Here is a 13602-nt window from a genome sequence, read left to right as displayed (position 1 = left end):
ATTAATGACCAGAAATAAAATCTGCAATCTGCTAAATCCTAATGGAAAAGTTCCGTCTTAGCATCCACGCTTGGCTATCTCATGCTCTGAGATGATTAGAAAAGTCTCTAAACACTGGCTAGGTCCCTTTTGGTGGAGTGACAGATGTACAAACAAGCACAATACTATGAAAGAGTGAAGCTTTTCCTTAAAGTTATTCTCCATGTCAATTTTATTCAACCATTAATACATTGAGCCTAATATCACCTTTGGCTAGGTAATTAAATTATTGGGGAATGAAAACCCTCGTTTATTTAAATGAAATAATGGTCAATATTTATTGACATTTACCAGAAACTTTTAAATAATAGATTCCGAAGAAGCTAAAAATGACACAGTTAAGTACAAACTGTCCTTTAGCTTTATTGCTTGTATACACAAGGAATACATTATAAAACTCAGTGGGAAGAGGAAAAAATAATGGAAGAAAAAGTTACCTGCTTTAGTATTTTTAAGAATAGTTTTGATAACTTCTTAGATCAACTTGCTTATCTGAAACAGAGCAAAACTACAATACAATCACAATATAATTCTAATAATCACAGCAATTATGCTTTCATTTTAAATTTTCTCTTCATAAAACATTAATGCTATAAAAATGAGGTTGATGACATCCCTATTTAAAAGACACATTGTACTGGTATCAAAATGTAGTTTATTTTAATACCAACTGAAAAAATAGAGCTTATATAGTCTATTATTTCAATGAAGTTTTATTATTACTTTTATTTTCAAAGTTGGTAGCAAAGTTACTGTTAACAATATAAATTTTTTCTTTATAAGTGAAATTCCTTTAAAAGTGTTGAAAGGCATTCTAGGATGGGCTTGCAAGAAAAAATCAATCATTCCAATATTGATAAATAGGATACTTGATGAATTGAGATTTATTCCTTTAACCTCCTCGCTAACTTGTCCTGATTTGTCAGGTTTTTTACTCATTTGGTTTCATAAAAGTAATTTAGGCCTGAGCCTTTTAGCTGGAGCAATTATTTCCATTTTCCATGATTCTCTTCAGTTTTTCAAATATACAGTAAAACAATACAATAATCACTGCAGGAAGGAATGATCATTTAAGCTGGATCATGTTCATTTACCTTTTAATTTCATTTAAAGGATATTAATATTAGAGTCATAAAAGCTTTACAGTTTCAGCACACATACACGCAATCACAGAATTAAAAATCTTTATACCTTTTAAAAAAAGGGTTCCACTTTGTTCAATGTATCATAGTCAAATTTAAGTCTAAAGAAATACACTTCTATTAAATACAGCATCCATCACTTACCTTAAAAGTTTATAGATAAAGTTCAGTACTGATCCAAGGATGCTGGCATCAAAGCCCTCCCTCTCAACTATCCCTAAAGTTTCTGCATGTCTATAATGTACCACCAATTATTCTAGATTTATAATACCCTGTCTTTAACTTGGTATATACCATCTTTTGGATAAAAAGATTATTGGTTGTTTGAGATGAGATACAAGAACAAAATCATTCTTGAGGTTCCACCTCGAAAAAAAGACGATGTTTGCTCATAGCAGCTAGTTTGACACCCCTGTTTTCGTTAGGCTAGCCTTCACACAACGAGCATGCATATACAGCCATGGTTAACTGCATCTGTTCTGAAGTTGAGAACTGCTGCTTATTCAAGTACAGATGCCCCCATGTGATGTAAGGAGACAGTTGAATTGCATGTCCACCATGAGAAAAGGAAAATAAACGATGAAACAAATGCAGCAAATATAGGCAGCTGGCATTCAGAACACGCCAAAAAGCTAACACTCATGAATTGTCATTATAAGGGTTTTTCTTTCCTAAAAAAAAAAAAAAAGTCTTTCTTTGCATATTTTGAAATTTAAGGGTCCCAGAGAATCATGAAGTGCCTTGTCGTTTTTGCTGCTGACTCCTGATGACCTCTAGTTGTTTTTTGCATTGCTGATAGTAAGTTGAAAGGCTTTTGTTTTCATCTAAAAGCTTTTTATGTTCCTGTACCAGACGAGATGTATTTTGCTGGTCCTTTTCATCCTGGTCCAGTTCTGCAACTAGTTCCTGCCTAAAAACAAACACCACACATTACATAGGATAGAAATATTCCTACCTTAACAGCTGGTGATGAAAGCTCTAATTAATTAGAACTTTGATTCTGGGTCTATCATTATACATCTTAGGTACACTAGTCAGACACAATTATGGGCTGGAATGGAAACTATCATCTACTCTCTGGCATACCCATACAAGTATCATACTCCTTTTAATAAGCATAACTGTACTTAAATAAGAAGTGAAAACAGATAAAATGGTATAATAAAGTTGCAGAAAATTTCATTTGTTATCCTTTGTATGCAGGAAGGAAGAAAAAAGGCTGGAAAGAGCTTACTCTGGCTCCACTTGAAAGTAACCTTTGGAAGTTTTAATCATTCACATTTGACTTTCACATTCCCGTTTTCATATGCAAAGCTGAAGTCACAATTCTATTTAACTACAATGCAGAGTGGCAGCTAATAGAACATCGGCAAGATAATTAAAATAGGTGCTATCCAACTTAAATCTACTTCTTACTTTGAAAATAATGAAATGAATATAAAGTACCACTTTTAAACTATTCACCCTTGCAATTATTTTTGAGAAAAACCAGAGTCTTGTACAGCCTGATAAACTTCTGTAAGTGCCTTTAGAGGATATCATGTGTTAGTTCCTAAAGGGACGCTACTGGAAACAACTGAATAATTAATGAAAGGCTCTCAAACAAAAATTTACTAGTAACATTTCTTAAAGTATTTAAAACAGATTAAAACTGTCATATTTTTTACAGTGTCCCTCAATTCATCCTGTGTCTTTTCTCCAGCATAGAATTCCTCTTTCAAATGACTGAAGTATGAAAACAATACAGATTAAACATGTGACATAAGAAATAGCTTTTTTCCTTAACATAAAGTGTGACAAAATTCCATAGTTCTACAGTTCATAAATTCTAATATTTAATCTATTTAGCTTTACCTTTAAAATGTTAAATTGAATTCATCAAAATCATTGTATTAGAAAATTGTGAAAAAACTTTTTTCTCCCTTCTTGAAAGTACCACCACAAATCAGTGTCAAAGGAGTAAAATTTCATGAAGGTCATGTTCAAGAAAATGGAAATATTGTTTCTTAAGAATCTCAAATAGAGAAGAATGGAAATGGGACTCTATTTCTTTAAAAGGGGAGAAAAGCAGTCTATTTCCCAGAGCAACGTGTTTGAGTATAGAACTCCTCAGAAACACACTCAGAGATGAAATAAAGCCCTCTAGTAAGTCATTCTACTCTCTGAAACATAAAACTGGAGAAGCTATATCTACAAAAATGTTTCTAAGATAAAGCACAACTAAACATTAGTAAATAAAATTATTTTACCTGTGCCCAAGGAAACAATAAATCCTTTTACCAATAAATCTAAACAGCTTTTAACTTTAAAATTCTGAGAACATAAAACATATGGTTAAGAGCACCTATTTATTTCCCTTATGTCTTGCTAATATAATAAAACTCAGTCAAGAGTTCAGTTGTACATGGAAAATTAGCCAGGGGTGCTTAAAAAACATAAACATAGAAGATTCCTTAAAAAACCAGGAATAAAACCACCATATGACCCAGCAATCCCACTCCTAGGCATATACCCTGAGGAAACCAATATTGAAAAAGACACATGTATCCCATTCATTGCAGCACTATTTACAATAGCTAGAACATGGAAGCAACCTAGATGTCTGTCGACAGATGAATGGATAAAGAAGTTGTGGTATATAACACAATGGAATATTACTCAGCCATAAAAAGGAATGCATTTGAGTCAGTTCTGATGAGGTGGATGAACCTAGAACCTATTATACAGAGTGAAGTCAGTCAGAAAGAGAAAGATAAATATGGTATTCTAATGCATATATATGGAATCTAGAAAAATGGTACTGAAGAATTTATTTACTGCACAGCAATGGAGAAACAAACATAGAGAATAGATTTATAGACATGGGGAGGAGGGAGGAGAGCGTGAGATGTATGGAAAGAGTAACATGGGAACTTACATTACCATATGTAAAATAGATAGCCAACGAGAATTTGCTGTTTGGCTCAGGAAACTCAAACAGGGGCTCTGTATCAATCTAGAGGGGTGGGATGAGGTGGGAGATGGGAGGGAGGTTCAAAAGGGAGGGGATATATGTATACCTATGGCTGATTCATGGTGAGGTTTGACAGAAAACAACAAAATTCTATAAAGCAATTATCTGTCAATAAAAAAATAAATTAAAAAAAAAGAAAAAACATAGAGAAAAGCTCCACATGAGAGACGTATTTCATGATTAATTCTAAGAATTATGGTTTTCATGTCTTTAAACAATATTGCACCTTAGCACATTTTAAACTCAAAATACTAATGATTTAACTTACTTTCTCTGTAATAACAATGCAATTTCTGTTTGGACTTTCATGTATTCCTGTGCCATCTTACAATGCTGTTCAAACACTGCCATAGATTCTTTGGAGTTTGGGCATGGTGCTAGAGGCTGGAAATAAATCACAAATGTTAAAAACATAATTAAATCAAATCTCAATATCTAGGTGAGAGTTAAGACAGAGACTGTAATAAGACTTTTACAGCACTAAAGCAATGATCTTTTAAAAATAAGTGTTAAATAAACCAAGCCTAGAAAATCTCAGTGTCCTTTTGTCAGTGTTAACTCAGATCTTAAATTTATACTTGCTGTTTTCAAACTTTTGAACCATGACTACAGTACTCTTGGCCTCTGGTTTTACATTTCAGTTGCCAAACTTTGTTATACTGAAAGATGTTTACAGCTCTCATACTCAGGCAGAGAAGCGTATTACTTATATTTCAGTCACCATGAACATATCAGTGTATCACAAAATCTATTAAGGAGAAATGAGCTTATATGAGTTTTAAGTTTTAATACACTAAAAATGAAGAGCCAAGAGCTATTATTGGCAGTTGAACAAAAATATGAGTATTTTAAAGTGATTGTTGGATTAGAAACATAAGGATTTTGGCAATCTCACTGACTTAACTGAGGATCAATTATTTCAATTAGATTTTTAACAGTTTAATGAGGACAACTGAAAGCATAAACAAATGCATACACAATGACAAATAAGAACACAACCACCAGCTTTAAAGAAAACTTCTCTTAAAAAGGAAAAAGGAAACTGCTGAGAAAGTACTCCTTTACCTGTAGTTGGTGATCCAGTGTAAGATAAGCCATTGGGATGGAATTATCTGATCCATTGGTATCTGGAATTACAGCATGTGTTTTATTTATTTTCTGTCATAAATAATTAAAAACAAAAAGCAAGAAAGCAGATGATTGTTTTTCCTAGAGAAAAAAGTTATTGCTACTGGTAATTTTTGAATTCTAAAGGTAAACAGAGGACATCCAATTACAGATAACTGGAGTACAACCATACTCTTATGCCTACAATTTAAGCTGGTTATGAACTGAACACAATATATTAAAGCATGTAAGCCCTTGTTTAATTAAAATCAAAAACAGTCATATGGGACCTTTATATTTTAAATTCTTAGAGTCTTATGGACTCTACCTAATCAAGCCTCACATTCCTTCTTTCCTTGACCATGTTAAGTTTACTGTAAGGCTGTGTCAACTCCAGCAATTATCAGTGTTCCTTCACAGGGAAAGGGGGAAAGCAAGAGGCACATTCTTTTCCAATGGGTCATCCTCAATTAGCAAAGATTCTAACTTGAGCCGCCCATCCCACTCCTCCCAATGAGAATCACTGCAGAGAATGAGAGGTGTTACTCATGGGAGTGTATTACACACATGGACAGCATGAAAAGTGAGACTTAATGTCACCATCAAAAAACTGTTAAATGGGTTAACTCCAACAACCAACCAGCCAATTTATCAAAATATCTGAACACACAAGTTTTGTCTGTATTTCAAAAAAAGGTAAAATTTTTGTTGCTACAACAACTTGCTAGAGAAGCATGGGACGCTCTCTTCCCAATATGAACATGTATGTACAACATTCCCAGGAGCAGGAAGGATAACTGGGAGGTAGTATAGACTTTCCTATTTCAGAAGTAGCTGCTTCCCCAGTATTAATAGAGAATAAATGAGTTAAGCAAGTGAGCTATTCACCCTTTTTCTGCTAAAGAGACTCCAGGAAAGAGTGGTGTAAATGAAGGAAAGGTTAGGATGATAGCCAGTCACTTCCTTAAATACAATAAAAAACTAAGTTAGATGGTTCAATAACCTCTTAAGTTACTGATGACTGATAGTCCAGTTTTGTTATTTTTTTTTTAAAGCCACTGAGAATGTGTTTTCAAATAACTCCAAAAGCTAAGCTAATTCAGAGCAGATGCTACTGCTTCTGCTGCTAAGTCGCTTCAGTCGTGTCCGACTCTGTGCGACCCCATAGACGGCAGCCCACCAGGCTCCCCCGTCCCTGGGATTCTCCAGGCAAGAACACCGGAGGTGGGTTGCCATTTCCTTCTCCAATGCATGAAAGTGAAAAGTGAAAGGGAAGTCGCTCAGTCATGTCCGACTCTTGGCGACCCCATGGACTGCAGCCTACCAGGCTCCTCCATCCATGGGACCTTCCAGGCTAGAGTACTGGAGTGGGTTGCCATTGCCTTCTTCCAGAGCAGATGAGATAATGTATTTAAGGAATACCATGCAGTGCTAGCTAGTCTCTGGGGAGTACTCAACACATGGTGCTGGTTCTTCTTTTTTAGTTATTGTCTTTGATACTAAGTGAAGAATTGGGAAAGAGGGCAATTTAAGATATTCAAGTTCACATTTCAGATTTAAAAAGTCATGTTAAAGTGTTGCTGTTATTTAGTTGCTAAGTTGTGTGCTGGAGTGCAATAAAGAAGGAATAAGAGTATTGCCTTAGAGCTTTAACCCTAAAATCATATACTAATATAAAGGCTTTTTTTGAAATAGCTAAACAAGAGATACATTTATTTCTCTGATGAAACCTCTCCCCACCCCCTACAATAGTTTCAAATAATGCCTCCACTGAATACTGCTTTTCACAAAATTAAACTTATTAGAAGTGATTTCCTCTGAACTTACTGGAAAAATTGTCTTAAAATTTCTTCAATTTAATATCTCCACTCTTATCACTCTTTCTTTAATCTTTGATACTTCATATATCATATTTAATCAGTCCCCTATCCCCAATAAGTATTTTAGAATTAAATATATCAATGTTTCACAGTATTCTGGGGGTCAAAAAAAAAGTCCAAGGATTGTGCTGTTTTCAAACAATTTTAAAGCCCTCTGATGGTGGGAATTAAGGTCCTTTACTAAATTTCATCTGTTCTCTGAAACCAAGAAGTGAGATTTCACCTTCTCACTTAAACTGAAATTTAGCTTTCGGTTTCTGGTTACAAGGCTTTCCTCATAGCTCAGCTGGTAAAGAATCTGCCTGCAATGCAGCAGACCGATCCTTGGGTTGGGAAGATCTGCTGCAGAAGGGAAAGGCTACCCACTCTAATACTCTGGCCTAGAGAATTCCATGCACTGTACAGTTCATGCGGTCGCAAAGAGCTGGACATGACTGAGAGACTTTCACTTTCTGGTTTTAAGACAGCAAGGTTATTCCATGAAAGTTTGTCTTATAATGTTTTAATTGCTGATCAAATCTAACCTCTTTTCCTAAATATCAGAATTCACATTGAGTTGGTTAAGTTAGGTAAAACCTCTCTTCTAGTCTCTTAAACACAAAACTTATAACTATCTCATATTCTCTAGGTATATGCTTGTCTTCTCCTTTCTGCTTTATGACTAAATAACAAATATCATTATTTTTTTAAAAAAAGTCACAGACTACACCAGGTCTTATCTATAACTATTAAAACACTCAGCTTATACTGTAAACATAGCATTTGTTATATAGCATGATGAGCTTACTTTTAATGTGTCAGTACCATGACTCTAATCAGAATCCAAACAAATGGGGCATGATTTATGTTTCAATCTTTACAAAGTACTAGGTACAGGACCATCTCTTGAGTGATTGTCTCCTCCTCCCCCCCGCCACTGTGGTACCCTCTATTGGATCCAGGTATCTCTCTTACTAGCTGCTCTTGGGTATATATGTCTTTCTTTATCCCCAATATATCACAAGTAGAAACCCATATTACAAGAGCACTTATGCGTTACAATTATTAATTATTTTGTTCTTTTTCTCTGAAAAACACAAAAAACTGCTACCCTTTTAAATTAAAAAACCCAGTTAATTAGGTTGTTTTAACTTAACGTATGCACTTCTACATTTTTTTCTTGGTCGCTGGGCCTTGAAAGAAAAAGGTTTTACCTGTCTCTTCCCTACAATTTATTCTGTTAGCTTCATTATCGATATTTTTCTTAGCAACAGTGCAAAGCTGAACTTTATTATTTACAAACTTAAACCAGATTCTCAATGTCTAAAATGATATTCAAAATTATTTGAAAACGATAACCACACACTTATAGTATATTTCACAGCAGAGGTGAAATTTAGTTGATATTGCAACCTGGACTTACGTATGATGTCTAGCTGTTAGTATTTTCTGGTATTTTAGGTTCGAGAAAAGGAACAAAAAGAGATGGGAGTTGGAAGTAGAAGCACACATGAAATGGAATCACAGGAGTTAAATGAGAGGCATGTAGGAGAATTTTGATTTTACCCTCATGAATTCGCTATCTGCCCCACTTTCACTGGGATGTCTAGGTTAGTCCAGGCTGAAATGAGGAGACCCAGCAAATGCTGTAATGCCAGGGCAAGTACACCCTCACTGAAGGATGTGTGAATCAAAAAGAGCTAATACTACCTGAATGTTAACAGTCGAATCTGTCAAGATCATCTCCCTGTCCCTTTCTGAGGAGAAGCATGTCACGATAAACATGTGCTGAGTAGTGGTGAATGTTCTGGACAATCGGAGGCTGGGCTGTGATGGGGGTGAAATTTAGGGGTTTTTGTCACCACTAAATTTAAACTTTCTAAAACTAGGGAGTACATCCAAGGCTAAATATAGTTCTATCTTACATGGCACAGAGAAAAGCCACACAGTTAATTTTTTTAAATTACATTATGAACTTGACTATACCATGCCAAATATCTATAAATACTTATAAGCAGAATTGCAGTTTGTAAAGACAGAAAGCTGACTTTTTAATTTCAATTTAATTGCCATTATTAATACCATTGTTGATCTGATATAAAATTGCAAATGGTTTAGTTTTCCAAGGTCTAAGAGATCATCTTCCGTCTCTGACACAAGAACATATAAATAATTTTCATAGAATATTGCTGCATACTTATCAAGGTCTCCTCTTAATGCTAAAGAATAGTTAATTTTATTATGGCACACAATTTCCTGGTTACCCATAATGAAACTAATTCATTACTACCTTCAGACAGGCAGATTTTAATACTTATATTCTGATTTTGATCAGTTAAGTTATTCATGTTGGGGAGTTTTAATAACTCTTATAGGCCTTTAAAAATCTATTTAACAGACTACTTATGTAACTGAAATGTAACTAAGGGAGAGTTACAATGGTTCAGTTAATAATGATTCAAAAGGTCAAAGGTCAAAAAAAATTTTTTTTTCTTACCAAGGTACACAATATCTTGTATTTTTAAAACAAAACACTGAGATGAAGATGATTACTTTACCATCCTGTTTTTAGTTATTCAAAAGATGAGAGTTTACTACTATCATTACTACCAGAAGGATAGATTGTAATAGAAAAATTATATTGCAATACCAAGAATAGAGTATCTTCCTACTTAAAAAATCCCCAAACAAACCATCTTCAAAATACAATTTAGTATGGGGGGGTGGAGGTAGAGAACCACATGAGGAAAAGTAGTTTCAGTCTTAGTATTCAAAAAGATATTTTAAAATTTATTGCTAAATATTCAATTTTATTAATAGGAAAATCTAAACTACAGTATAACACCAGTCTTTATAAACATTAATCACATGATTAAATGAACATAAACATGATAAATTCAACTTTATAATGAGGAAATAAACTGGTCACCTGTGGAATCATCAGGGGTCCAGGGATGACTGCGAGCTGGCTTTTCTGAGGTTGGTCCTGAGGTAGTGATCATTCTGACGCTAGGACTGGATGACCTACTGCTCACCTGCAGGAAGAGATGACAGGAGGAACAAAGTGTGACCTTGATATAAAAACAAAAATAACAAGAGAAAATTTCCATTCTAAGGCAAAGGAAAGACTTCCATTTTTATCAGAAGAGGTTCTAAAACACCTGCAAGAAATCAAATAGATTCCTCTGGGAATATTATATTAATATATGTATGCTAAAATTTTATATGCACTCACATATAATACCTCTTAGAAACCAATAAGCTTGCAAGAAAGTAAGGGAAGTGTTCTGAGACCAGAAATAAAGTCTAGCAAGTGCTTAAGCTGCTAGCCCTGGGCATTTCAACTGAACCCCAATGGCCTGGAGCTTCTGTTCTGACTGCCTGCTATACTCAGAGGAACAGGCATAAAGTCTTGGGTCTTTGTACAACGGCAGTAGGACTGGAGAACCTCTTGCTTAAAGCTAAAACTCAAGCAGGCTTCATCCTCAGGAAACTAGAAAACAACAACAACAAAACCTACCCTACAAAAGTGGTAACAAGTAAATCTGTCTTAAGTAGCAGCTCTGGGTACAGGGTAGAAAATGTATCTGCCATCAATCAATAAAAAATTTCCAAGCTTGATGGAAAGATATAACAAATTCCAACCATAACAAAGCCCAAGCAGAAAAACATAAAACCTACATTACAGAGTTAAACACAGGCCATATTACAGTCAAATTCTGGAAAACAAAGACAAATAGAAGACAGTAAAATGTAGCCAGAGTGAAAAGATTATCCACGAAGGAATACCAGTTAGATCCTCAACAGCAACAAGGAAGACAGAAGCAGAATACCTTCAAACTGCTGAAAGAAAACAATTGTCACCCTAGATTTGTTCAGTCATCAAAAATGGGAAGAATGAGGTCAAAATAACATTCTCAGATGAACAAAAACTGAGGTTACCATCCACAGACTCTTACCAAAAGAATTTACCATCATGGTGAGATATTTTGATACTACTGTGATATGTAAAAGGGTCCAAAAACCAAACTATTCTCACAGTAAAACCTGACCTTCATAAAAATCAAGCTTGTTCTAAACATATTTATGAACCCTGTGCTTAAAAATGGAGAAGGAAATGGCAACCCACTCCAGTACTCTTGCCTGGAAAATCCCAGAGACAGAGGAGCCTGGTGGGCTGCTGTCTATGGGGTCACACAGAGTCGGACACGACTGATGGGACTCATAAGCAGCAGCAGCATGCTTAAAAAGAGATTCCCAGGTGGCACAGCGGTAAGGAATCCGCCTATCAATGCAGGAGACGTAAGAGATGCAGGTTCGATCTCTGGGTCAGTAAGATCCCCTGGAGGAGGTTATGGCAACCCACTCCAGTATTCTTGCCTGGAGAATCCCACGGACAGAGGAGCCTGGCAGGCTATAGTCCATAGGGTCGCAAAGAGTTGGACACAACTAAAGCAATTTAGCACACAAACACACACATGCTTAACAAAAGGGATTATGCATTCTTTGCAAGCACCCATGGAACACTTTTGCAAACTGATAAAAATGCTAAGTGGCAGATAATTAGGTTTTTGTAACTATAAGATGGGAATATATGAGTAGACTTGTAGCACCTAACAATTCCTTTCCTAGTTCAAAATTACAGTTCTTTTACAAAACATATTCAGTGACCAAGCCTGGTCACAAAGGTATTTTTCTCTTTGGGTGTATTTACAGTCTGTTCAGACATGAACTTCAACTTGGGCCTGAAATGCTTTATATTATTCTTAAAGTCTGTGATTCCTCAAAAAACATTAAAATCTCCTAAGGGCATAGATCATGTGTACTTTTCTACTGGTCACTCCAGGATTAAGGAGATTGCTGAATACATCATATAATGAATAAAAACCACATACATGGTAAAGAACCATATAATAAAGACTCATTAAAGAATAACACAAGCTTTTGGTATTCAGATGTAAGACTGGTGTTTAGGTTTATTTACCACTGATATATAATAAGAATGAAAATATACACCATAGAGAATGGTGATGAAATAATCAACTCTTATTTTTAGAATGCTGTTAACCTCTGTAAACAAATAGATATGACATTATTCCTCAGTCCTTTAACGTTGTCTGAAGGCCAAGTCTTGATTTAATAAGAGTACAGTGATATGACCACAGTTATAATTTCTATTGCAAATACAGAGCAATTTTTCTTCAGAGTGCTAGAAGAGGGTTTCAGTCAGCCTAATTTTATGTCAATATTTTAAATATAAATATTTGTACCATGGGAGAACCAATATCAGTTGTGGGAAATTAAAAAAGATAAAATACAAGATTAGGTTTACAAAGTGTAAGAATGAATTCTGTACACTAAAAAAAAAAGGGTCACTGAATATGTGGTATTAAAACAAATAATCCCACTTGAACCTAGCACGAATTATCTCACTCCTTAAACTTGAATCTCTTCCAAGAGAATCCTTTGCTACTTTCTTTCTTTCATCTCATCTCATGGGCACACTCATTTGTTCTACTTCAGATCTCCCAGGAGTTATAAGACTAAGAAATAAGGCTAATATTTTTAGGTCATCTCAAAACTGGTCTTTCTTCAAGGCTATAAGGAAAGCTATGACTTAAATTTAAATCCATAAATTAACTAAACCAGTCTTTATATTTCAAGGAATGAGCATCTCAACAAGCAACATAATATGCTAACGTTTGTATTAAAAAAAAAAAAAACTAAAGAAATATTTAAAAGCAAACCATAACTATATTTTCTGAATACCTGAAAAATCCAAGGCATAAATCAGGACAGGTAATACTTTGATAATTTAGAAAAAGTATCAAACTTCTGGCAATTGAGTATGAAGGAAGTCTTATTTTTATAGTAGCTATTAAAAAAAATATCACCGATGGCCATAAATGCTCTGAAACTACTAAAACTTAGGTTGCTCCTTCCTTCAAGACATTTACAATTTCCTTCAAGACATTTATAATTACTTTATTCTCAAAGAAATGGAAAAGTTCAATAAGAGATATAGAGAAACTTGACTTACCACAAGGACTGGCTATGAACGTGGTTATGAGGGTTCAGAAACGCCACACAGCAATTTAAGGCAGCAAAAGAATACTAAGCCAAATTTAAACTGCAGGGTGAATGACCATCAGTAGACATGAACCCAAATTGGACTTGGACCAAAACTTTATAAAAAGGAATTGGGAGTTATTTACAAACAAAAATAAAGCTTTGCTTTTTATGTTTCACCTGAAAGACTGGGAAAATATTTTCATAAGTCAAGAATCTACGGCCAGGGTTACTATTAGACTGACATCTGAAAGCTATTTAAAACCCTCAAGAATCATCTTAGTTGCTAAAATTACAGGAGCACAAAACACAGAGATTAAATGTTAATTTATATGATATTTTTGTGAAGTAACATCTGAAGAGCATAAATACT

General features: G+C 34.7%; 1 protein-coding gene across 7 annotated transcripts in view; it reads right to left on the bottom strand.

Moving 5' to 3' along the window:
• Positions 1 to 382: 382 nt before the first annotated feature.
• The window catches only part of MAP3K7 (mitogen-activated protein kinase kinase kinase 7), a 62242-nt gene continuing 49022 nt past the window's right edge, over positions 383 to 13602 (bottom strand). For 5 of the 7 annotated variants that reach the window (XM_081528495.1, XM_081528491.1, XM_081528493.1 and 2 more), the window contains 4 exons: positions 10090 to 10195; positions 5260 to 5321; positions 4463 to 4578; positions 383 to 2091 (listed from right to left, as the gene is read on the bottom strand). In XM_081528495.1, coding sequence (XP_081384621.1) covers positions 1911 to 2091; positions 4463 to 4578; positions 5260 to 5321; positions 10090 to 10195 — 465 coding nt within the window. In that variant the 3' untranslated portion in view covers positions 383 to 1910. The remainder of the gene's footprint in view (positions 2092 to 4462; positions 4579 to 5259; positions 5322 to 10089; positions 10196 to 13602) is intronic. The other 2 variants (XM_081528496.1, XM_081528497.1) reach the window with 1 other exon arrangement.

Source organism: Giraffa tippelskirchi, chromosome 9 (assembly GCF_054371585.1).
Source record: "Giraffa tippelskirchi isolate mGirTip1 chromosome 9, T2T-mGirTip1v1.2.pri, whole genome shotgun sequence".
NCBI lineage: Eukaryota > Metazoa > Chordata > Mammalia > Artiodactyla > Giraffidae > Giraffa > Giraffa tippelskirchi.
This window is presented reverse-complemented; position numbering and strand designations above follow the sequence as displayed.